The sequence below is a fragment of the Siniperca chuatsi genome, linkage group LG5 (assembly GCF_020085105.1).
Source record: "Siniperca chuatsi isolate FFG_IHB_CAS linkage group LG5, ASM2008510v1, whole genome shotgun sequence".
NCBI classification, from domain to species: Eukaryota; Metazoa; Chordata; class Actinopteri; order Centrarchiformes; family Sinipercidae; genus Siniperca; species Siniperca chuatsi.
Genome location: NC_058046.1, coordinates 22,258,246 through 22,285,423, shown reverse-complemented (window position 1 = coordinate 22,285,423; position 27,178 = coordinate 22,258,246). Strand labels below are relative to the sequence as shown.

Genomic DNA, 27,178 nt, shown 5'->3' with positions numbered 1-27,178 from the left:
AATGAAGATGTTTGGAAGCCCTAGCAACAGCCGGGTTAATTCCACACACATCTAAAAACCTGCTAAAAGCTTCCACCACACTGGGGCTTTCTGGAAGATTCCTGGGGTGTAGCAAAGCAAAAAAAAAGGGCCCTGGGTAAAGATGGAGGCCTCATCAACATTCCTGTCTTTGTTTGGTTTTCACCAGAGACCCAGAGGCCTCCATTGGATAGGAGCATGAGAGGTCTGGTCTGCTGAAAAATAACCTCCTCAAAACGTTGGGAGGAAAATCCATACTGGGTTATTGTTCCATGGGAAACAAAAAAAGCATTCTCTGAAGCTCTAAGGCATTCAATCTAAGCACAGTACAGTATATTCGCTGCTACTGGTACATTCTCATCAAGCAAACTACTGCAAAACGGTGCGCACTAGCTATAAACATGACCATCTTCTCTATGCAATAACACTATACAAACTCTCAACTCAATGTCAAGTGTGCTTAAAACATTAAATTCAACTCATATTTCTTTACAGCGCTGCCATAGCTGGATACAAGATGTATTATCAATGATATATAAAACAGAGTGGGCTGGAAGAGGCAATCAATCCCTGTGTGTGTGTGTGTGTGTGTGTGTGTGTGTGTGTGTGTGTGTGTGTGTTGGGGTGGGCGCTCTGGTGTCAAACGGGTCCTGTGGCACTGTAGCACCCTGTCACATCTGAAAGGCACACTACAATACTTATTGCACCAGAAATATTCAAGGGCGACAGTGTGGAGGGAGTCTGCAAGGGACCACAGATAACAGATGCCATATAATGAGTGGACACAGTTGAGTTATCAGATATTTAGGAACAACTCACGGTTGTAGTTTAAGTAGATTGTTTATGGAATAGCAAGTAGCAAAAACACACTGAAATGCATATTAATACATTCAAATCCACATATAAGAAGAACAAGATGCAAAACAAGTGAAAGAGAAGAAGAATGAACGAGACGTTGATAAAAAGCAGTCGAGCCAGGTTTTACCTAAATCCTGAGGCCCTTTGGGTTTCTGGTCAGCATCACCATGACTACTGACCTCTCTACCTCACACTCCTTTCCCCCTCTGACTGTAAACACCCTTCACTTTCATAATCTATCAAGCACACATCTATCAGCTAAGTGTCACATCCGCTGGAAGACCTCCACTCTATACACAAACTCAAATTTTTAAGCCTGACGGAAGGGACTAGTCATACATGACCTGAATCGTATAGTTCACTCCTCTTAAGTGCCTTAGTTGCGTGAAATTACATCTGTTTGGGCAAAGCCTTGTTTTCTGCACAGCAAGTACCTCAGCAAAATGTCTTCACTGTCAGGTGAAAATCTCAAATATAAAAAAATATCAACTTCTCAGTACTGTAGGAAAATAGCCTTATTTTTAGCTTGACCTCTGTGCATTTTTGTAGGTTTTCAAAAGATGTCAAACAAGCTCTATGAGCATCAAAGCTTGTAGGATTTTCTCCGACTCAGATGTAATCATTCAATTAAATTAAAACATGACCATGCACAAAGATATTCAGCTATACACAATGCACAATGATACTTTCTACTCCAGAGTGTCTATGGTGATGGTACAGTAGTTTTGGTCAAGTCCAAATGCTTAGATATATAAAAAAAACAAGATGCTGATGATATTGCTCCATTGTTTTCGACAAGTGGTTCAATTTTACCTGTTATTATTATTATTATTATCTGTGTGTGCATGTGTTACAGTATGTCTAAAAAAGAAAAGCAGAGTGAAAACCGATAGTTACTACAGTATGCAGTGGTGGAAAGTCACTCAAGTTCAGTAAGAACAGTTTTGATGTACTTGCGCTTGAGTATTTCCACTTCGTGCTACTTTTTGCTACAACTACATTATAAACAACTCCACTACATTTTAGAGGGAAACATTGTATTTTTTAAACCCACTACATTTATTTGACAGCTATAGTTACTTTTCAGATTAGGGTTTTATATACAAAGCATATGATCAGTTAATAAAATATGATGCACTGTTATACACCTCAACCAGTACAACACTAAGATGCTGCTTACATGTTATGCATCCGTAATAATGATCCAATAATATAATTATATATATTTATAATATATTTAGAATTAATAATATTTATAATTATGAGTACTTTTACTCTCTCGCATTTTGTTGCCAAAACTTTTACTTAAAATACGAAGGCACGACTTTTACTTGTAATGGAGTATTTTTACAGTGTGGTATGGCTACTTTTACTTATAATCTGAATAGTTCCTCCACTACTCCAACTATTGATTTTCTGCATCTTAATTTGAAGTCTGGCTTTTTCAAAATTTGCATGATAAAAATATTCAATAATACATGAAAATATTCAATAATCATTGTATTTTTAGGGGGTATGAGACAGAACTACACAGTTTCTTAAAGAAAAAAGGATGTCAGCTACCTGTGAGTGTCATTGGTATATCATTGTCTTAGTTTATCCTCAGACTACATTTATGATATACAGTGCTGCATTTTCAAATATTATGGATTATGCAGAGGATCAAAGGTTGTGGATTACAGTGAGGATCTAGATTAATTAGCATTGGAAGACTTGCATGTCATATGGAAATCTCATACGATAACAGGCGGCTGGGATTTGGCTTCCAAAGAGCTGCGATAAGGACAGTCTCTGGAGAGGCAGCGATCTTCTTCTTCTGTGTTTGCAGTCAAATTCTGGGCAGCCCGTGAACCAGTAGGCAGCTCCTCTGTTTTTGTGTTGGCCGCTCACACCAAGCCATAGCACAGCATATGCTGCTCTCACACGCTTTAATTAACCTCATGCACAGCGCATAAACACACACATACACACACTTTAAAATATTCAAAATCTACTGGATATGCATTTGTATATGGTGGCAGTCTGACTTCCTCGCATAAAAAAAGCTGGTTGGAGAGCAACTGTGAAGTTGAAGACAAATAGAGAAAGCAAGTGGAAAGTGAAAAAGTGTGTGTGTGTGTGTGTAAATGAGTGAGAGAGCTAGACTTTCTCTCTCTCCTTGTATCAATGATAGTGTTATAATGGGTCCATTAAAATGGCCCTGTTTCCTTTACCTCTCCCTCTATATTTAACTGTCTGCCGTCCCGTGGGAGCAGGGAGGTATATGCTATCATATTACACTACGCTACATTACACACATTCATTATGTGCTGAGTAGACACCCCTGGCTCCCAGGAGCACCCATAAGTGGCCATATTATTCTAAATCGCCGGTTTCACACCACAGGAGTGAGGATGGAGGAGGTGAGGGGAGGAAACGGGGAAGGTGAAGAGAAGTAGCAAGGGAGGGAGGGGAGTGGCTGACTCAGGGAAAACAGGTTTGGGACGTGGGTTTAGAGGCAAGGAGGGGACACTATGCGGTTGGATGTGCAACCTTGAAACCACACAGCCCCTCAATGAAAAAGCCAGCCATGTTGTTTTGGTTTTGTAAGCATGTTATTTCAGTTCCTGACGCCTCCCAACTGGTTAACTGGAGGAAAGTGTGAATGATGCGTTTGTTGTATTTTTGTTCTCTGTTTGTCCGACTGTGACACACGATGGTGCAAGCCAGAAAAAGACTCACTTCTCATTCATTCACTAATCATTTGCTAGTTTCTCAGCGATGGACTCCTAGCTTTGTAGAAACACAACAAACATCTTCCCCACACTGCCCTCTCCCTGTTGGCCTTGCATATGTGTGTGTGTGTGTGTGTGTGTGTGTGTGTGTGTGTGTGTGTGTGTGTGTGTGTGTGTGTGTGTGTGTGTGTGTGTGTGTATGTGTATGTGTGTGTATGTGTGTGTGTGTGTGTGTGCTTCCTCCTCATTACAGCCACACTAATTACACTCTCATTATTGTAATTAATATTCACTGATCCAGCTGCCACTAGTCAAAACATCAAAACACAGCAGCGCAGACTGATTAACACACATACACATGTACGCATTGTCCATAGATGAATACACACAGGAGCTTAATATAAAGAGATCACATGGAGAACGTCAGATTCACAAAAAGGACAGACCCCCAAATAAACACATACACACAAACATAAAAACACAGATAAAATGCTCTATATTTTTTACCATCCTTGTATCTGTAAAATGCTCTGACTATGATTCAGCCACAGTGACTGACTTTAAAGTTTGAGGAGAGCATGCACTAGTCTGTACATAAAAGGAGAGATCAATACATGTTATCTTGTAATGTTTAGGTTAGTTACTTTAGTTGGAGGCATCACAATATCAAACATTTTTACGAGTTTTAGAGTTGGAATCTGGAAAACCTGAATGTGATCCCCTGGTGGTTAAGCTGCAATCTGAAAAAGTTACTAAACACGTGATGCAGACTCTATTTAAAGGCAGTTGATTACAACAAGGCTTTAGAAAAACAAACATTTTGTGAGTGACCACCCTATTTTTAAGAGTTTTCCGTTGTAATTTTTTAAAAGGCTCCATTAGCCCAAACTTGGGAGGATTTTATTAAGATTAGCATTCTTCAAATGAAAATCAATAAAATTTGATATACAAGGTTTTGACATGATTACAGCAACACACCCACACACACACACACACACACACACAAGTGCACACACACTTAAGAGACCTACCGCATGGCTCTCAGTGCAATTTTGTACGCCAGTTCAGCGTCGTGAGGTAGGAGAGAGGTAAAGAGATAGCGGGCGAAGGTGTGCATGGGAACACTCTCTCTGTGGACGATCTCTCCAAGGCCAGAGTATGGACCAGCTGCTCAAAAAACACAGGAAACAATACACACACACACACACACACACACACACACACACACATTCAAAAGGGGGGGGGCTGTTTTTAGCAACGAATCAAAGAGGTGGAGGAAATTCACTGATAAAACAATTGTCCGTCTCATCAGGTCCATAAATGTTATAGCATGGTATTGAAATTAATGGTACATACAGCATAAATAGACAACAAAAAAAAACAAATGAATTTTTATTTTGTTGTATATTGAGTTTTGCTTTTTCTATTGTACACTGAGGAGTGACTTATCCGGTCTATCCCTCCTAGCCAGGAAGAGGCAAAGCCACACGGCATTAAAACAAACTGTGACGTCAAAAACCATATGGTCGTGTGTGCAGACTTGGCCTCACGCTCTCTCCCTTCCCTCCCCCCATCTCTTCCTGCACTTCCCCTCGTCTCTGGTGGGTTATTTTAAACCCCAACAGGCTCCTAAGCCACAGACCACATCACACGGTGGCGCGGCTGCAGCCTCCAGGGGCCCGCAGAGGCCTCTCAGCCTGGTGCTCTATTAGTAACGGAGCCAGAGGTGGGTGGTCGCATCAGGCAGAGGCAGCGCTGGGGATTGGGTGGGGACTGGAGTGGAGTTTCACTGGGCAGGGCCCTTCAGGATGTGCCACCTCCCCCTCCTCCTCCTCCTTCTCCCTTTCCCATAATCAAACCTCATCCTGCTCCAGTCCCAGTCCTGTAAATGTACACACTGTTGTGTGTGCACGCATGTGTGTGCTGACACAATGCCCCTGGTGTTACTGTGTAAAGAGCTCATTTTGGTCTGGCCCAGGGCAGCTCAGCCTCTATTTGCACCACAAAATGAAAGGATAATAAATAGTGAGACAATAGTGAGTCCAATGTGTTTTTTCCTGTTTTAGCAAGAATGTGTAGGTTCTTGGTGTGTGGGAGGGAGAGAAAAGAAAGAGAGGAGGTGTGTCTACATGTGTGTGTGTGTGTGTGTGTGTGTGTGTGTGTGTGTGTGTGTGTGTGTGTGTCTGTATGTGTGGAGACTACTGGGAGATGTAGTGAAATAAAAGGACAATAAGAGTGAAATATTATCTGTTAGCTCTCTCACCCTCTAGCAGAAAGACAGCCTGTTTACGGAAGATTTTGACCAGGGAGTCGTCCAGTTCCACTTCCTGCAGCTTGGCCAATAGCTGCTCTTCGTTGCGACAAACCTTCTCTTGAGCGTACAGCCCGTCAGGCATCACCCGCTGCTGGCCTAAGCCAATCAGAGCCGTCTCCACCGCCAGTGCCATGTACGATTCACCGTCTCCTAGCAATCGCTGCACAGGCATTCGCTGGAGGTCTGCTCGGCTTACAACACTGGAGCAGTCTGTGAAGAGGAGAGAGAAGAGAAAATAGAGAGTTAGATGAGGAGAAAGGGAGCTGAAACAAAGGAACTGAGTTGGCATAAAGTGGTAGTCAATGTGTTAATTCTCTGAGGTTTTGGACACTAGAAGAGCCTGTCTCCTATGGAAAACCACTGTGTCAGTCTCGCAGTAGAGGTCTGAACCCAACAACCATCCAAAATAAAGATTAACGCCTCAGGAGCATTCCTCTGTTCACTTCTCTACCTCAGAGGAGAGGGCTATTTCTGTGAGCAGAGGAGGCAATGAGGGACAGAGCGATCGCGGAGCGTAGGAGAGGACAATTGAAAAAACATGAGAAGAGGGACTGAAGGTGAATCTGCACTTACTTTCTAACATCTGCATTCTAATGTAAGTCGAGAAATATGAAAGACCTGAAAAATACATCTTATTATTTGGCTACATAGACTAAAAAATACTCTATTGTAGTCAATAAGGCAGGGATCTGAGTATAAATCATGTATTTTGTCATCCCCTAGTAAAAATCTGTACATCATATACAGCATGCTGAAAAATTTTAATTTTATAAACATCTGTGTATAAATATACAAATGTTTGTGTACTTTGTTTTTCATGATTACCAACCTGTTCGTTTTGTGCAATGCTATACTTATAGTATTGTTTTGTATTGTATATGGTAGTTATGTTACCCATGTATACAGTATGTTATTATGCAGCATATGTCATATATATGTCATATACAAATCATATAGTACAAGCACGTGGTACTAAGAAAGCATACACAAAACATACAGTATGATCTTTTTAGATTTGGGTTGGCTCAGAATTTATTGTTTCACATGCTGCCATAGAATCAGAGGTATATTTAAGTATATATGTGTGTATTTGTTTTATTCAGAATGCCAGTTACTGTAAGTTAGCAGCACCTGAGAGGTCTAAGCAGGTGTTGGAGCCCTCCTCTCCCATTCGTCCTGACTCTGTCAGGGTGTTGAACAGGGTACCGATGGGATCCAGAGGGTGTCCCACCCAGCCCTCCATGTTGGTTATGGAGGTATGGCCTTTATGGAGCAACTCTGAGACAAGACAAAGCAGATAAAGACACAGTTAACAGAGAGTGCCGACAAAGGGATGCTGTTAACATTATGTAAATTCACGTACTTTAAAAACACATATTTTTTAACTGAAATTTCCAAAATGATTTAATGACCTTCATCAAACAGTTGGAACAGTTGGAAAAAGCACTATACACTGACCGCACTAGGAAAAAGAAACAGTTCTTGAATCAAATAAAATGAAAATGAAACATTGACTTTTAAAGGAAAGAGGCTATTTCAACAACCACACAACTTTTTGTCTCTTTGCTGGCAATGAATTACTCCAGCTTTGCTGGCAAATAATTACTCCAGCTTCCAAAATTCAGTTTCACAGCTGGAGGATTTTTGGAGAATTTTCTCCTTCTCTCTTCCGTCCACACTTTTATTTTCCCTTCATATTATAGAGTATTTATGTATGGGATGGATGTAGTACGGTGGTGTTTGTATGTACAATAAGTGAATTTGTGAGAATGGTTTGCTTGCCAATTTTGTGAAAATAAAGAAAAGGACGTATATAATAAAAACTAGCTTCACCTTTCTTGTGTCGGCGGAAGTGCTCCAGTTGCCTCTGCTGTTGCCGTCGTAATGTGTTCACCACGGCAATGGCCAGTCGGAGGGCTTCTCTTGGGTAACCGTGCGAACGCAGGGCATCCACCCTGGCACAGGCCGTTGGGACATGTTCTGAGGAAAAGACCCCAATATTCTTCCAGTGGCTACGATACATTCTCAGTCCAACTTTTTTGTATAAATAACTAATCTGACACATGCGCTCACATACACCTACATACACATAGACTCACCATGCCACAAGGGCCAGCCACGTGAGTCAAAGAGGGAGCCCTCTTGGTTGTCATGGTAACAGTAGTTGGCATAGAGGTCACTGGCGATAATGTGCTGGAGGTGTCGGTCCTGCCAGTGCAGGTCACAGGCCTCAATGGCCCGTGTGAACACAGTCCTGTGGGGGCGCATCTCTGCAGAAGAAGAAGAAGCAGAAGAAGGTGGGGTAGAAGTGAGGAGGAGGTGTGAGAGGCTTTAACACTCAATCATCTTCACATGGTGAGAAAAAGGCGGGTAAGGCTCAAATGGATGGCCATTTGGTTGCTTTTTTGTCTTAAATCCCCTTGCATTTTAATATCTATTAATAGCATGTTAATTTTTGAGACATTTGCATAATTCATATAAACAAACATAGCCATCACCTACAAGATTGGCAGCCTGGACAGGCTTCTACACTGTAAATAATCTGCTGGGGTGTTTTAAGGGAGAGAGACACTGTTTTCAGCTGAACTGCGCGAAATCTTTGAGAATGAATGGGCTATGTGGAAAAATCAACTCCAGCAGGTTGATTGTTTTTAGATCAGGTTTAGTGAGGCAAAACAAAAACAAAGACATGCAGAAAGATGCTTCGGATGAGATAGGGGCTCCACTACTGATGTTTAAAAATATAACATGTACTGAAGTACCGCTCACCTTTACAACTGTGAAATACATTATTACAAAGTAAATATGTTATTGACAGACATACAAAACTTGTCAATCTCTGACCTTGGTTGCCATGGGCACCCTGAGGCAGTGAGTGGGTGAGGTGGGGCAGCTCGTTGCCATGGTTACCGTCCTCCCAAGGGCAGACGTCCACGCTGTTCCATCTGCGCAGCTGGCGCAGCCATGATGACTTCTGCTCTGGTTTGCAGTGGGGGTTCAGTACAATGCACATCCACAGGGCACCTGGACGCACACACACAAATGTAAAAACACACACACACACACACACACACACTTCAGTCAGCTGCCATACCTTCCAATGTGTGACAATGACGTCAGCAACGAGTCTTTTGAGGTTTATAAAATCCTAAATACAGTTATCATGCAAGACTGAAAGCTGGAGGCAGTTTTCAAAGATGTGCAGCATTCATAACATTGTTTCTTTTTATTTTAGTGCAGTTTGTATGCTGGCGCCATCTTGCACTGGAATACAAAAGTCTGCGAAAACAGAGAACTTAACTAGTCCCGAGGCAATGCTGACTGCACACACATCATTTTGGAGTAAATTGGAACAAACAGAATATGAAAAGTGGCTATGTCTCTGGGGATGCAAGCACATTCGGGGATTTTACTCTCAAGACTGCTGGAGATATGTAGACTCTACAGTGTGAGTGTGAATGTGTGTGTGTGTGTGTGTGATTGTGATTGTGTTGTAAGTATTTATGTGTGTAAAGGAAGAGAGAGTTTGGGAGGAAGGACAAAGACAAGGACAGAGACAGAACATGAAGAGAGAAGAATAATACAAAAGGTGCAGAACAGAGGGAGAGCAGAAAAAAGGGAAATAGAAAATGAAATGGGAGCGGAGATGATTTGGACGAGTAGACATGCGTGAGGACAAGTGAATGAGGCATGGCTTTGTGTCTGGAGGAGAGGAGTAGCTGCGGCTCAAAGAGGAGAAAGACAAAAGAGGGGGGAGAGAAAGAGAGAGAAGGAGAGCGGCGCCGAGAGGCAGCATTCACCACACATCAGGGGGAGTGATAAGGACTTGGGAAGAAGGGTTTGAAGTGTGGACTTCAAAGAGACCATACACACACTTCCAAAAATATGTGGGATTGAAACAGATGAGATCACTGCGCTGTCCTCACAAAGTGCAGAACAAGACCAAAGGGAGAAAACAAACATCATCATCAACACCAACAACAGCAGCAACATCAACCAAGACATTAGAGGAAAACAACAAAGACGGGAGACAACACGACTGCTGTCCTGGTGACGGGCTTGTTGGTTTTGTGGTTTGTGAGGAAGCGTTTTGCTGTAGGTACAGTACATCTGTCAAAAGAACTACACACTATATCAAACCAAATGACTGCATGGCGAGCAGCACTCTGTCACATCAACTAAATATATAATGTGAAGTGTTTGAAAACATTACGGAGGTCATAATATTTGGGGTTTTGATGAGGCGCGATGTGCTGCATTAAACGGCTTGTAATTCACAAAGACACTCTTGCTGAGCTGCCAAACTGTGAGAGGGAGAGACTGGGCTGCCAGTGATGAGTGTGTGCGTCTGAGAGTGTGTGTCTGTGTGGGCTGTCTTGGACACAAAGGACAAATAAACAAACAGAAGGAAAAAAAAATGCATGTGTATGCCTTTGTGTCAATGTCTGGGTTTGATCGCCCACCTTGCTAAATCTGCCCGTGCCTGTGCATACTGGGTGTGAGAGGTGTGTGTGTCTGTGCGCACATTTGTAAGACAGTCTGTGTGTACCTGTGTGTGTGTGTGTGGTGTGTTTTTCCCCCTTACCCAGCTCGTCCCAGAGCTGTCTGTACTTGTCGGTCATGGTGGTGCCCTGCTGTCTCCACAGCGCCAGCCGAGGGTCGGCCATGAACTGTTCTGTGATCAGTGTTAACATCCTCGCTCCGTTGGAGTCACGCATCTTCAGCATCTCCCTCACCTGCAGGAGGAGAGAGGAGGAGACAGGGAGGACGGTTATGTACACACACGTGTAGTTTATACAAACAGACTTACAGAGAGCTATGAACACACAAACACACACAGTAATACAAAGACACACCAAACAGTTCTCACAACTTAGGGACAAGACATTACCGAACTACATTGGATTACAAGCACAAAATAAATGACAGATGCACACGCATTTGCGCATTGAAAAATGCATTTATGGAAGTCTATCAATGACAAAATCAAGTGAGCACCAAACTAATTCAAGCTGTGTTTTTATGCTTTTTACGGCCTCATCACCTTGTGTATCTTTTTATTGTTTTTAGATATGTATAGTTATTTATTAATGCATTTATTAGCAATTGCACATAAAGTTTTTTAAAATTACTGCATACTCTATCTTTTCCTATCTATTGTGACTGATCTGTTGATCTGCGTGAGGAGCTGCTACGTACAATTGTCCTTACAGGAATAAATAAAGTTGTATTGATTTGAAAATGAATGGGAAAAAGTCTTCAGAAAAAAATCTAATCATACACAGTTCCATACACACCTTAGATGGCACTTTCTAACAATTTTTGACTAACATGCTCAAAAAGGACATATCTACTTGCTAGAGGTATATTTACTTTCACAGTTACTCTATGTCAATGTTCCAGACTGGGCAGTGGTCTGTTTTACCTAGAGGGTGTCTAACATTTAATGTCCACAGTCAAATCAAGTTTGCCTGTAAGTGGTACAAACTGTCAAAGTCTGAGAACTGCTAATGTTCGCTCAAATCAGGTGACACACTTCCTCTCATACTGTCCTTGCTTTCTCTTGCTTTTTTTGTCAAATCTTGACTTGGAAGATCACGTGCCATTCAAACAAGTTTTATGCCCTCTGAATAGTTTTGTAAGCCACAAAACTATTAAGAAATATTCTTCAAAACTCACGGGTCACAAAGAAAATACATTCACACACAGAGAGGGCTACAATGTACTTTAAGGTAAAATATTTTCAGTATTTACTTATTATTTTTGAAATACAAATCCTGAAATGTGTCAACGTTTATTGTAGTTATTAAAAAAAGGGGCAAAACCCAGTTAAAAAAACAAAACAAAACAAGAATACTGTGTAAAAAACTGATTTTTTCATTTGCAATGCAAGCACTCAGTAGTTTAACCATTTCTGGTTATGCACTCTCATTGCATTTTCTTCTTATTGTCTCTTCACTTTCTCTTATGGGAAGATTTTTGGAGCTGTGCTAATCGCAAGAGGGACTCGTTTATTGTAAACTACAGTGGTCAGCATCTTCTAGAAGCAGGAAACACAACCACTCTTGGGTGTGTGGGGATATAAAAATCCAGGTAAACATTGGTTTAAACTGATCTGCTACTCTTAAAAATTCTGGGTATTTTTCAGTGAAAAGCAGTGAAAACAGTGATTCTTAACTGTACGACACACACACACAAAAACCCAAGGACGTGATTCATGGACGTGTGCACACATAATTTGTGTGCTTTTTGTCTCTCAGGGCAGAGGAGTGACAACATTTATTAACAAATACACTCCAAAAAAAGCCACAGACACAGCATATACATGCATACACAGTACGTGTGTGTGTGTTTGTCAGCGTACGTACGAATGTGTACATGGGTGTGTCAGTGGGTGTGCGTGTGCTGAAAATGATATAACGGGCATCAGAAAGCATGAAGCACAGAGACATTCTAAAAACCGGGCAGGGTGGATGATAATGGCCTTGGCTTGCAGTCTTTACATAGCACACAGCACATTAATGCTGGCCCAGCTCTGCCACTGTAATACCAGGCATCAGAGGGAACCACTACATCTCTCATGTAATCGTTTAATCACGGATACAGAGTAGTATATAGTGCAAGCTTTTCCTCTTTCTGCTCCTCTTTCTCTCTCTTTATCTTACACTTCCTTTCTGCAATTAGCTCCAGCTAAGAGGCAGCATGCCTTTTAATGCATGTGGCACTGTGTGTAAGTTGTTTTGTCTGGGATCACTTTGAACAGAGAAGGCCTCTTTTCACAAGGGAATAGAAGAGGATACAAGTGCAGTAGAGAGAGAAAATATTTATTAACAGGATGCAGAGGGAAGGATCAGGGTGAGAGTGCATCTGTGTGTTCTCGTAGAGAGACAAGAGCACCTAAAGGGAGAGGGGAAAACCTACACAGGCAGAATGAACTGTGTGCTAGTGGCCATGGCGGGCAGGGTTGGTATGTGTTGTATGTGTGTTGTTATGTTCTGTATGTGGATGAATGAATGTTGCTGGCTCCTGACCTTGCTGAAGAGCAGGTTGAGTTGCTTGCCCGAGCCGTGGTATCCTCCCTGGGACAAGAAGAGCTTGACTTGCTCCTGAACCTGCTCCTCATCCAGATGCCAGCAGTTCTCATCGTCCACACTGGCTCCTGCTGTGGGGTCCGGGGCCCCTACACACACACACACACACACACACACACACACACACACACAGACACATTAGGCCATTGTATTTCCATTCATTCATTATTTCTTGCCCTGATGAAAGCATTCCTTGTATAGAATGATTTTAGTATAGGCTCATATGCAGTATACTGTATTATACTTTGAAGTCATTTTCTGCACCCATTTATTTGTGTCCTCAGACGCTTATAAATACAAGAACACAAGCAAATACACAGCCACTGTTGGGGGCAAAGTGATATATAAAGTATAAAGTAAAATCAAAACAATCTATTAGTCGATCAACTGAAAATTAATTGCCATCGACTAATAGTTTTTGTCATATTTTCAAGAATAAAATGCCAAACATTCTATGATTCCAGCTTCTGAATTGTAAGGATTTGTATATTTCTTTGTTGTATATGACAGTAAACTGAATAGTAAACTGAATATCTTTAGGTTTTAGACTGTTAGTCAGACAAAGCAAGTAACATAAATACGTCAACCTGGGCTTTAGGAAACTGTGATGGCCATTTTTCACAATTTTCTGACATTTTATGCGATTAGCGGTCAGTTTAATCGATAATGAAAATAACCATTAGTTGCAGCCCTAATACAATGATACTTCTGAAACTGTGTACACTAACACCCACTATGTGTAGTAACATGCTACATTCACAAATGCATTTGTAAACAATTACTTCCTAAGCTGCTTGGATACACACAGATGCACGGAAATGACAGCTAAGCTTGTTAACTGAAGACAAAGGAAACACCAGACAAATTCTGTTGAAGGGGCAGAGGTACTTTTAGCAGGTCAGAGATGTGTTATTATGTTGATACCGTTAACCTGGGATGCATGCAATGAAACTACATAGTTTTTCACATCTGAATACTGAGAGACACTGACATGTATAGAAGAGGAAAAGTTTTAGATAACTGTGGAGCTGTGGGAGGAGGCTATACTACCTTAGTCTAAAACTGCAGCTAACACCTCAGCAAACAGCCAGGTAATGCACTCTGGCACTGATTTATGAAACAAGATACTGAGCAACGCTGCAATAGTGTTTTTCAGCTTTTAATAAATTTATAATAACACACTATGACAATGCAAGTGGGAACAACTTTATAAACAAACAGCAAAGCTTTTCAGTCATTTTATCACGACACTTGAAAAACAGGCTGCAATTGCAATTTCATATCATTACAATAACAATAACATTAATAACATTAATGTGGCATACACTCATGTAGTCTACCTTCTTCCATTAATACTATCCTAAGTTATTTTGCACTGTATTCAAGTATATTTTGCGAAAGCAGCCCAAAACAAAACTAAACAAATGATCCATTCTTCATCATAGAAAGCAATATTGTAACGTCCCTTCAAATGTTTAGCCGAAACACTGACACACTGTGTCGCTGTTTCAACAAGGCAACACATTGATTTTGTAATACCAGTTTATGAGAACAGTACAGTATGCCTGTTTCTTAATTCCTCAAAACTAGTGTAATCCTGTTTCCTAGAAATAAAATAAGGACTGTAATTCTGAAAAAGTAAATACATAAGTGCATGCACCTGAAAATTGAGGCCCTAATAGATTAACTGAATAGGAGTAATTCAGTTAGATGCTTTAATCCAAATGACATGTTTTAGTTTTCCAGACTTATTGATGGAAGGGTGACGAATAAATAGGCTGTCAAAAAAACCTCTTCATCACAGCACTCCCGTTCTCTGAGTTGCTTATTTATTTCTGTCCTCCATTCCCTGAAGTTTCTATCTCTATTGTTCTTTCCTCATTCCATCTCTCTTTCTTCTTTCCGTCCCTGTTTCTCAGTCTCTTCAAAATTCTTCCTCCAAGTTTGTTTCCTGTATGCCTCTAATTCGGACTCCCTTTCTTTCCCTCTTTTTGCCTTCATTTTCACTATTTCAGACAATAACACATGTATGCTTTTTCATGCTGTTCCCTGTTTTCACAGGTTTCTCTTTCTTTGTGTTTTTTGCCCTTTTGTTTCTCCCTATTTTATTAAGGTAACCAGCAAGTACAGTATCGATAACAAGAGATATGCACCTTTCTTTAGCTCTCTGCTAACCGCTTTGTCTCTGTATCGCTCTCTCTCTCCCTCTCTCAGAGGTAAATAACAGGTCTATAGTGTTGATTAGAGGCACACAGTCTCTCCTTTACTGCCTGGATCTCACTAATCAGTAACATTGATCCTGCCACACTTTACCTTCATCACGCAGCCAATACACGCATGCATGTGAAGGCAGGAACACACAAATGTGTACACACACACACACACACACACACACACACACACACACACACACACATACCTGCATGATCACGTGGTCATAAACATGCCCTTCTCCACACTCACTGACACACACACTTTCCCTCACCGTGGACCTGGTTGATCTCAGAGTTCTGCGACAGAATCTCGTCGGCCAGTTTCTGCGCGGTAGGCAACACTTCGGTGTGGTGGACTGAAATCAGATACTGGACGAACTTCTGCAGCTGGTCTCTACTCATCTGGAACAGGGTTTCTGAGATGGGCAGGTGCAGTTTGACCTGCTCGGGCTTCCGTACTCGGTAAAGCGACAGTGCCACTACATGGGCACAGTAGAAGATGTCTTTGTTGCCACAGGTGCATGTTACCGCCGTGATCTTGCAGCGGTCGAAGCTGACGCTGACGCTGCAAACAAGCTCTGGGGATGAGGGTGTGGCGGGGTCCGTCACCGTGCCGCTGAGATGGAAACCTGAAAAAGTGAGAAAGAAGAGAAAAAAATCATTTTTTAAGAAAGATCTTTTAAATTTGTTTTGTATGTATGTAAAGGTATCCTTCCTTCCATCTTTACTTTAGAGCTGAAACTTTGAAATTTGAAATTAGTCAATCAACAGAAAATAATCAACAACAATTTTGATGATCAATTAATTATTGAATAATTTCTCAAGCAGAAATGCCAAAATTTCACTGGTTCCAGCTTCTCAAATGTGAATATTTGCGACTACTTAAGAACTTTCTTTTACTCATTTAGTAATAAAGAAATACAGTCATTTTTAGTTATTAAGTTTCAACCCGAGCAACTTAGATTGCTAAGATCAGAGGTTTAACCAATCGTCATTAAGTAAGCCAGAGATAAGATCAGGCATATACCATCCCCATGCAGAGCCAACAACTGGAAGTTTTGGCGAAACATCTATTAAATGAGAATTGGGTGATCAACTCATCGAAGCTGCCCTTTAGTAAATGACATTATTGAGTAAATCTCTTTGAGAATGAACGCACTCAGGATGGAGTTGAACAATTATATGAAACAGACTCAGTTGGCCACAGTCATCTGCCAAAGGCCCCATGTTCTCTTATCATGAGAGCATGATCAGGACCAGCTGCAGTCCACTGTTAGGCTCATTTACTCTCACTCAGTCAGTCAAGACAGAAACCTAGATGCAGGAACTCAGATCGGAGATTCGCTGCAAGAGGAATTGAGAAAGAGATGAGGAAGTGAGCAGTGAGCACGGCTGTTACAGTATGAATTATACAGTCTCTTGTTTGAATATAATGTTTGATCTTATCCTGACTGCGCTATCTGGAGGCGCGGCTAGTCATTATGCAAGGATGAATATGAATGAGCAGGGCGGGGGCCACGGCAGTGGCCTAAAACACACACTGATGAGCATATGAAAGAGACACACATGTACGCACACGCTGAGTCGCAGCATGAGATCGTGCATTTATTAATAATGGGAGTGGTTAGGAGAGCCGGAGAGTAGCTTATGAATGCATGTATGTGCTCAGAAGAGATCTCTGAAATGCATGTGGACCAGGCAAAGACATACATCTCTTAAATATGTTTATCAAAGGGCTGAGCACTTGCATCGCTGTGATATCAAGCATGTATTAATGCACATATCAAAGCGCTTTCTGGTCCTCCACGTTAGGTGGAAGGGAGGGGCAGAAGTTGAATATTTCATAGGATATAGATGGAAATGGGGTGAGGAGTACACAAGCAAGCTGAACAGGGGTCAGGTCAAAGTAGCTCTCCTTCCTCCTTGATGGTTAAGGAGTGCACTAAGAATGCAGGTTAATAGCTCTGTATGCTATGCCCTCAGGATGGACATAAAAAAAACCTTATATTTCTCCTCGGCAGTCTCCCTAAAGCAGTTTGTAGAAAGACACTGTCAGGAAACCCATTTAAATAGCCTCTACATGTGTTAGACTGAGGCCTGGTACACTTTTATCAATCCAAAATTCAAAAAGTTCCATTAGCAAGGATGTTACCTGCTCCTGAACCTGCAATATTGCAAGGGCATCAAAACAGAAATAGCTAGGTTTTGTTATTGTATTGAAGAACTTTTGGCAACAAATGTCTAACAGTGTAGAACTGCAGAACATTGCCATGGAGATATACTTTTCCATTCTGAAAGCCAGCTGGCAGAGGAAATGCATGTTCGTTAACAATATCCACAGAAGAGGGGTGTGGATGATCGAATATGGCAGCCACTTGCATCTGCAGTGATCAAAGCCTATATGTCTACAGCTGTGTGTGTGAGAGAGAGAGATACTGAGTCACTCTTAAACGAGACAAAAAGGTTTACATGGTGCAGCTGGTTGTAGAATGGATAGCAATGGCTCTTAATACTTACTGATACATTTAGTGTGTGTGTGTGTGTGTGTGTGTGTGTGTGTGTGTGTGTGTGTGTGTGTGTGTGTGTGTGTGACACAAGCTTATGTTTCAAGAGTGGCCCCTGGTCCAGCAAGGGGAGAGAAAAAGAGAACATCAAAAACATGTGGGGCTGAGAGAGCTCAAAGAAAAATCAACCTCTCTCTTACACACACACACACACACACACACACACATATATCAGACTGTCGTAAAAGCAGCTGCACTTTCTTTTGCAAATATTTTTCTTTTTCCCATAGGGAAAATTAACAGGGATATTTTTTTTTTATTCAAAACACATGGAGTATGAAAAACTAAATAGTGATAAAAGACTTATCCTTGTTCAAAAGTCTGTTGTGTTTCCCTTTGCTTTAATGGACACTCTCACTCTTTCGCCCTCCAAGCCCTTTTCATGCGTCCCTCCCTCCATCCACATTCCCACAGCTCTTTCTCTCTCCCTCTCTGACAGATGGGTAGGTAATGAGTTTCGCCTTTCCCCGTCCAATCGTCTGGGCACCAAAAACTTCCCCCCATGCCAAAAATGCCCTTTTAATTTAGCCAAGCACTGAGTACAGGGATATTACTGTTAAGGTACACACGCACATGCACGCACACACACACCTCTCATGACTCCTTGTTGGGTGGGTATGAAACCTTCCATGTCTCATGTGCTAGCTATTAAAGAGCCTGGTTTCCCCCTCACCCAGTCCACCCAACTCCCCTCCCTAAGTGGTGCTCAGGGCTCTTTTCTGTGCATGTTCAAGAGGCCAGGGTTAGCTTTCAAAGTAACCATGGCGGCCATTTTTAGAACAAGGCCTCTGTGAGGTTGCCCTAGAAACCCCTTCTGACCGTCCTGGTGAAATCACACTTGGCCTGAAGAGCTGTGTAGGGCAGCAAGAAAAGTGTGTGAAGAATGAGCGAGAATAAGTGTATGTATATATATGTTCAAATCCCACAAAAGCCTGCAGACCACCCACACTCTTTGGGGGACCCACATCAAAGCATTCCCCCAAATAGCCCTTTGCTCTATCTTTCTCTCTCGTTTTGAAGTTGTATAAGTGCCGATAAGCCAGCATGCGCTCTCTTGACCAGCCAGGACCACTTCTGTCTATTCAACAACAAGGGGCCCCAGAAATACCGGACTCCTGCTCTTATTTCAGGGAGGAAAGGCACAGACTGAGACCTGCAACTCCTTCAACATACATCTGCTGTGATGGAAGAATGCCGCCTTTATACGCTCCCTATAAAACAGGATTTAGCTTCCCACATGAAGGCAGGCGGTGGGTATCGGGGGCCGGGCCTGAAAGGTTTGCTTGCCTAAGCACAAAAGTGCTCAGTGTTCCAAAATCACTGGAGTAAATTAGATTGAGCAACATACATATATTTCCGCAATCAAATTAAGATTCCAAGTCAATGGAGAAAATTCAGGCCCAGCAGTCATTAAGTTTATTGGCTGAATTGGTTCATGGATGACTGTCACCTAAATCTAATATGGCACCATGCAGTTCAGACAGCACTCATCCATTGTAGTTGTGTATGGGTTTGTGTGTGTGTGAGAGATTCTGCGTACATGATTGATTTCGGTGCGAGAAATAAGATGAAACAAATAGGCTAGTGAGAAAGCAAGTCAACAAAAGCAAAGAGGGAGGAACAGAGAAAGCAAACAGATATTTAAGGCCCATTCGCCTGCGCCAATTCACTTTAGCCTTGCACATTAATCAAATTAACTCATGAGCTGCAGGCAGACAGAGAGCAACACCTAAATCCGACTCTGCCCTCCAAGAGCTTCTCTGATCCAGAGGGGACCACCTGCAGTAGTTGGAGCTTTAACATGGGATCCTACTCTATGTAGACCAAAGAAAGCCTGCTAAAACCTCACTGAGAAAAGGCTACTGGACTGGAATCCAATCTGTTTGGTTGGATTGAACTTAGAGGCCCTACTGAAAGGAGATCTGAACCACAACTGAAGAAAAGCAAGGGTCTGCAGCAGGTCAAGGAAGGGTCGAGAACTGTTGGGCAACCCCCACCTCTAACACTACCTCCATCCTACCCATAGCTAATGGAGCATTTCATTCATTGGGGCTCCTTGAACTGGCCCAATTAATAAGGCTACAAAGACAAATACAAGGCCTTTCAGCATCTTAGAGGGTAGGTCTGTGTGAGTAACAATGAGCATATGCGTGTGTGGTCCTATAAGGAAGCACCCATACAGAGACTATAAACAGAGATCAATGCTATTCTGCAGGAGACCTTGCTCCGGGCATGTGTGTGCATGTGTGTGTGTGCTAGGTGTGGGACGGGCTGGAATAACACAGCTGAGCTCCAGAGGCGGCCATATTTATGCCTTAAACCCTCTGGTAGACCAAAAAGCCTTTTTCTCCCCAGGTGCGTTTTCATCACCCACACATCCACACACACGCACGTGTGCACCAACATTCATGTACTATCTCACAGTCTGAATGCTATCCCGACAGACACAAACGAGCATAAATTAGTGTTTTGAGATATTCTATGAATTTCAATGCTTTTACTTCCGCTTTAGATTCTGACAGCAAAATCTGCATGCTAATCATAGGGATGGGAGGGAGAGAATATCTGTATGTGTGTGTGTGTGTGTGTGTGTGTGTGTGTGTGCTTTGACGGCTGTGTGGGTGATTGGAGTTGTCATCAGCTGGCGGTTGAAATGACAGTCGACTACTGGGCTGCTGCCACTTAGTTGCCATGCGGTACATCAGGAATGACTTGCAATTTTCTAACTATCACTTTCAAAATGGATTCTAATTTTGCTGGATTGGGCCTGTCAGGCAGAACCGGTGTCTGCTGACTGATCCCAAAGGTTGGCGTTCAGAAGGCTGACCAGTACAGAAAGACAGTGAAGCCTCTGTTCTGGGATGTGATCGACAATGAGACAAAAAGGATAAAGTGATGAGAAAATGAGTTCTGTTAGTAACAGATGGAAGACCCAGTTGCAAGAAACCTGAAATTCAGGGTGAAAAAAATCTTTGGAGAACTAGCCGGGGCAAGATTCTGTTAAAGGAATAGTTTTATGTTTTGGGAAATATACATTTGCATTCTTGCAGAGAGTTCGATTAGAAGATTTATACCACTGTTATGTCTTTACAGTAAATATGAAGCTGGTTAGCTTAGCTTAGAACAAAAACTGGGAACAGGGCGAAAAGCTAGCCTGACTCCATCCAAAGGTAACAAAATCCAGCAGCTCTAATACATCATATCTATTTGGTTTAATCTGTGCAAAAACCAAAGTGTAGAAACAACAAGGTTTTACGAAGGGTTATGTCCCAGGCTATTTCTTGTCCAGGAGCAGCAACTTCCTGGTCACCCTGTTGATGCTAGATTTTGTTACCTTTGGACAGAGCCCAGGCAAGCTGTTTCCCCCTGCTTCCAGTATTAATGCTAAGCTAAGCTAACTGGTGTACTGGCAGTAGCTTCATATTCACTATTCAAATACAAGTGGTATCAGTCTTCTCATCTAACTCTCGGCAAGAAAGCAAATGAGCGTATTTTCCTAACTTTCAAACAATTCTTTTGAATGCAATATTTTTTAACATAGCTACACACCATAATGTCACAGCTACTGATAACATCAAAAAGATGACAGCATTTGTCCAATACAGCTACTGCAAGCTAAAAAATAAAATAAAATACAATGTTTGGATATGTTGGATATGTTTTTGGTCGCATAAAATTATCTTTCTAACAAAGCAGGCTATGTTTGTCATAGTTAACTATTAAACACTTTAGTCTAAAATTACTATTAGGTGTAATTTCAGAATGGCACCTGTGTGGTATTGGATAAACTGTCCCTTTAGCCGCTATTCAACAAATCTCTGTCACTGGAGAAGCCAGTAGCCTGCTAATTCTGTCTCCTGGCTGTACATTAACTATACATTATCCCAATCCATGTGCAAGGTTCATTAGTGTGAATGAAATTACAGCTGGATGGAAATGAATGTGTGTAATTAGCAGGGGTCTGTTCCAGTAGAGCCATGCAAGCTATAGACGGAAGTAATGGGATCCATTGAAAAGCCATTGTCTGCTACTTCAGGGTTTGAGTATCTTTCTAATGACAAACCTATACAGTCGAGACATTATAGCGCTAGCGTCCTTCTCCTATGAAGGAGGTGAGTCCGGGTCGAGATGAGCCGGTCTGTGTCAGTCAAGAAGACTACGCATTGTAAAAAGAATAAACAAAGAATATGGCGATACATGATTTTCATTGTTGTTGGAATGTGTGTTTGTGAGGTGGAAGCTGTGTTTGTTAGACCTTACGGATAATTTATACACAGAAAGTGTGCCAAAATGACATTTACTATGCCTCTCAGAATTGATTATAGATGTGTTTCTCTTGCTTAATTTGAACTTTGCCCTATAAATTCTTTTGTGATTAATCTTTTTGATAAAACAGCTTTCAAAATTGTGACTTGACATCAAAGCTCAAAAACAAAAAAGGATAAAAAAGGTAAAAACAGACCAAAATGTAGCAAAAAGATTCTGTAAAGCTAGCACAGCACACATACAAAAAGCCACTACTGTGGAAACTAACATGGCTGAAAGTGAAGAGAATTAATTTGCATATGAAAATAGCTGGGCACTAACAGCACTGGACTGGAAACTACAGCATGACTGTGTGCGCACATGTGCGAGAATGTGTGCGTTTTTAGGTTCACTTGCCCACGCCAGGAAATAACCTTACACTCTTTACCCTTCCGATTTCGTTTGGAAAGTCACTCAACAGACTCCACCACACACACACACACCCACACACCCACACACACTACCCCACCCTTTGACACACACTCATGATGCCTTCATGCATGCACGCATACTGGCTTCAGTGACTCCCTGCAGTCAACCTCCTTCTGCTCACAAACAGCCCCTCCTCTTTCCCTCTTCTCTCTCCAATAACTGACTCCTCCCCTGTTCCCCCCTCCCAAGGCGCACACACATACACACACACACACTCGTACACACGCACACACACACACACACAGAATGTTGCCTAGCCCTAAGCTGACCCGTTGTGTGTACTGACGTCACACACTAGACAAGGGGAGGCATCATTCCAGACAGACACACACACACACGTGCACACTCACACACAAAAACACACACACACACACACACAGGCCCCAGCCGAGGGGGAAGCTGCATTCCAGCACAGGCACACAGACACACAAACACACATCACCACGCCTGGCGGTGGGAAGCATGGGGAGCGCTCAGCTGTAGCAGGGAGGTGGGGAAGAGGGCCAGGGGAGGCGAAGGGGGGGAGTTTCAGAGGAGGGAGGAGGGAGTGATGGCTCTGAGCCAGTGTTCCTCTGAGCTCAGCACTTCCCCTTTCAGCTCCAGCCAGCCGCCAGTTTGCGTAACGCAGCCCATGCAGCCCTGCCGGCTCGTGCTTAACCCCTTCCTTCCTGGAGTCACTGAGGTCACACCCGCTGTTCTCTGTTCGGCGGCGCATGCCACATCCTGGTGTAAACCCCCCTGCTCCCAACATCCCCCGTCTCAGGCTGTCCCATTAAGGCACTGAGCACACTGGCCAACTACTCATACTTTCACATTATTACCTGGCACAGATGTAAGCAGATACACACACACACACACATACATACAAACACAAACACCACAGAGAAATGATACATTCACCAGAAAATAGGTTAGGCTAACCTTTTACATGTCATTGTAGCGGCCAAACAAATCTACCTATATCTTTTGTCTTTGTTATTAAATACAATGAACATAAGACTGTAAAAATCTAAATAGGTAGTTAGCCTGTCTGAGAGTCACCTGGATTTACAGCAGCATCTCTCTTTGAAGACAAAGACAACACAAAAGCATTGCAACCACTAAACTACACACCCATTAATTAGCAATTACCAAGCAATTATAATTGCCACAGACAAATATGTAGCTCACACACTAACCAACTTAACACAGATTTGTTTTGATTATGATATTACAAAGAGCAAAGCACATGTAACGTGGCAAGTGTAGTATGTGTGCACTGTATCTATTTAGCTGTATATCCATTGACCTTCCAAGAGCTCATGTAGGCCAAAGTGTCCACTCTACCCACAGAGATGTAAGGCCTCGTACATCAGACGTGGCGCCTTCCCCCCTAAAAACCCCATTGAAAAGTGTCATAGCTCACACTAACCACAGCAGACACAGTCCACAGCAGAGGGATGAGCAGAGCAGAGGGGGAGTGTATGAGGGAGGAGGGGAGGTTCTCTCACATTTAATATCACTTGACACGCGTCATCCAGCATCTCTCAAACAGCCGCTGAGCCTGTGTCAAAGCCACAGCCCCGTCGAAGATGCTGCGCACGCGTGTACAGGGCACACCTTGTACACACACAAAACAAAGGCAACCCAACGCCAAATTTCTCAGCCACCTGGCGCCGTGATCGACGGGCTGCTGCAGAGAACGGGAATAACCGGGATGAAGACAAGTGAGGGGGGGGGGTTGAATATGTCTCTGCTGAATCGTGGTGGTCGATTCTCTTGCCTGCGGGCTATCCCTGTAAATATTGACGTTGATGTTAGGACCACTCTCTTAAGGATAAGCTATAAAGCAATGGGGTTAGATTTACTGTGCAAACTGTAAGCATCTGAAATCACATGCTACGCTTGGCCTTCTCAGAGAGTGTTGAGGGGAAACGGTGAGAGACTTTCAGGGTGAAGAGATGCAACCACATGAGGGAACTGAGCTCTCTCAGTAGGTTTACAGCTCGCTCCTCTCCCTCTTTAGATGGTTTAGGTTTCCACTCTCAAGCTAAAAGCAGGCTGCTGACATCAAAACCTTCAGAGAGACCCCTATTTCCCAGAAACAGCTCTCGTTTCATGTAAATAGCTGGCTTTCATGGGTGCATAGAGATAAATTGTACCCTGCTGGACAAGAGGGAGACAATGTTCACGCTGGAGCCTCTTTTGTTGATGTCTGTATGTGTTGCCATGACAACACATGTCGGTGCGAGCATGTATGTAGGTGTGTGTTTGCATTCATGGGTTGTATTTGTGGGGGCACACACCTTGCATACATGTGGGCAAACACAGACGAGCACATCGGAAAGCAGGCATGTCCACACACATAGAAACAAAAATACAAAATACCTCTCTCATTCTTTCTCAAACACACACAAGCACGGCTGCACAAAAGCATGCAAAGAATAATACATGAGCGTGACCAAAACACTGAATCAGGTTAGACTTGCTTCCAACTACCATGTCCTCGTGGGAGGATGCAGGCAGAGAAGTTTATTACTAATCATCCTCACGTTAAAAAGGGCAAAACTAATCCAACTATGACAAGACCTTTTCCAAAACCCACCAGAGGATCGTATGTGTTCAACTGGGAATTAATCTGCTAGAGGGACGCAATGATGCTTGAATTCATTTTAATACAAATGGGTTAAAGATGCCAATCCTCCTATGGGATCACCATTGCCCCATAGTAGTCTCTATCCATCTAACTTTGTAAAGGAATTACTGTGATTGTCTGTACACTCAAAGCATCTCCACATTGTTTGATCAAATTTGCTCAAATTAGCATTTTCATAGATGACAGAAGAATAATCACATCCGTATGCAATTACACTGATTATGTCTCTTCAGAGACTTGTGAAGTGAAGGACTATGTCACCTCTGAGACTGCATGAAACAAAGGCCAACTGCTTTGTTTATATTTGACCACGTGTCTGTACTTTGAGATCCTCATTACATTCATTTGGAATGCCAGAGTGCCGAAGGAGGCTATGACAGGGGGTTTAATGGGGGATCAAGGGGGGTTTAGGGCACAACTGAGGGGGTACATGCCCAGCGCCATAGCAACTGTAAAGGGGGTTGAGGGTCTGCATATTAATCATAAGGATAGAAAAGAATATGTGTGCATGTGTGTGTGAGAGAATCCCCTCCCGTGGGCAAGTCAGCATTCACCCATGAAGTAGGTCAGTGAAATTTGCCCAAATTAGGTCAGTGGCAGTCAACGGGTGCCATCCTGGACAAGAGAAAGAATAAAAGAAAGAGAGAGAGAGAGTCTATAAGGTTAGGAGAGCAGAACCAAGCGGCTTACTTCATCTTAGCTTTCGCACTTAGTTAATTACTATTGCACTGGTCCATACAAAACACACACACATACAGACTCCAAACACACCAAAAAAAAAAATAAAGCCTCAGAGTGAGGAACCAAAGCTCCCCCCAAAGCAGAGAGTTCTTTACAACTTCAAGCCATCACTTTTTCTCTACTCAAGCATCCCTGGTATCAGAATCAGTGCGCATCAAAAGCCTGTTTTGATTGAAAATACTTTTGAAAAGCAGTCCGATTCTGTTACAGTGCTTGGGTCTGATTATTTAGCACCCCTCCTCCTCCCTCTACCCCCTCTAGCTGTTTGGATGGTAGCTTCTTTGTCATCTGCCTCTGTTCCGTCTAGCTTTTTCCCTCCCTATATTGAAGAATCCACATCGGGAGAGAGGATGTTGTGCGTTGTTGCCAATAAACGGCGGAACACAGGAACCTTTGAAGTCTGTGGCACGTTGTGATTTGCTTTCATCGTCCCGTATCTGTCAGTCAACAAGAGAAAACGTGACTCCAAAGCAAACTTTTGCTGCCCCCCCCCCAAATTTCTTCTCTACACATACACACAAAACCAAACCAAAACACCAAAAAATGACAACAAAGACAGCAAGAACGACAAAGGCTGTGTTGGGCATTAGACAGACAGGGAGTGGGCTGAATAATAATCTGTGAGGAGTTGCGAGGCGTTCCAGAAGATTCTGATGTTGCTTCGACTGGTGCAGACTAACTCATCTTCTTCCTGCCTGGGCTTCCTTGGCCCACTTCCACACAAAGGAAATGCGTGTGTGTGCATCCCACTGTAGCTGTGGGGTGCTCTCTGAACTTTATTCTGTTGCTCATCTCAGTGCAGTTGGGTGTCAGAGAGAAGGAAGAGCATTGGCATGTGTCTTCTAAGAACCTGAGCCTGCACCTAATCACACAAGCCTGCAGCCTCGCTCTGACAGCCACAGAGGTTGGGGAGGGGGGACAAAGGCTCCCTTCCCTGGGCCGTGATCAGACTCGAGCCCCCGGCTTGCCTGGAGATGTGACAAGGCCCACTTCCCCTTTCGCTGCATTTCCCCATCCTCCCCCTGCTGCCAATCATGTGTCATATGCTTCACACTCTCGCACGATACACGCGTGTGCTGAGTGTGTTTGTGCTTGGGCTGAGCCTGTCTACACAAGTTAAAGAGATGTACAGAAGTGAGAGTCGAGGAGACAGAGAAAACACAAGGATACAAAGAGCTTCGCAGGAAGTGTTGAGCCAGAAACGACCAAATGTACAAGCCGAACGTGGCTTGGAGTAAAGCGAGCCACAGTGAGTTACAGTGACTAACGTTACTAGCCAGAGAGAGAAAGATG

At 42.8% G+C, this 27,178-nt stretch overlaps 1 protein-coding gene across 1 annotated transcript in view; it reads right to left on the bottom strand.

Moving 5' to 3' along the window:
* The window catches only part of LOC122876831 (zinc finger SWIM domain-containing protein 6-like), a 49,032-nt gene that overhangs the window by 7,126 nt on the left and 14,728 nt on the right, over window positions 1-27,178 (bottom strand). The window contains exons 2-10 of the mRNA XM_044197614.1: window positions 15,481-15,837; window positions 12,936-13,084; window positions 10,490-10,640; window positions 8,749-8,928; window positions 8,004-8,174; window positions 7,738-7,884; window positions 7,036-7,182; window positions 5,854-6,114; window positions 4,622-4,757 (exon numbers count right to left, since the gene is read on the bottom strand). Of these exons, the coding sequence (XP_044053549.1) occupies window positions 4,622-4,757; window positions 5,854-6,114; window positions 7,036-7,182; window positions 7,738-7,884; window positions 8,004-8,174; window positions 8,749-8,928; window positions 10,490-10,640; window positions 12,936-13,084; window positions 15,481-15,837 (1,699 nt within the window). The remainder of the gene's footprint in view (window positions 1-4,621; window positions 4,758-5,853; window positions 6,115-7,035; window positions 7,183-7,737; window positions 7,885-8,003; window positions 8,175-8,748; window positions 8,929-10,489; window positions 10,641-12,935; window positions 13,085-15,480; window positions 15,838-27,178) is intronic.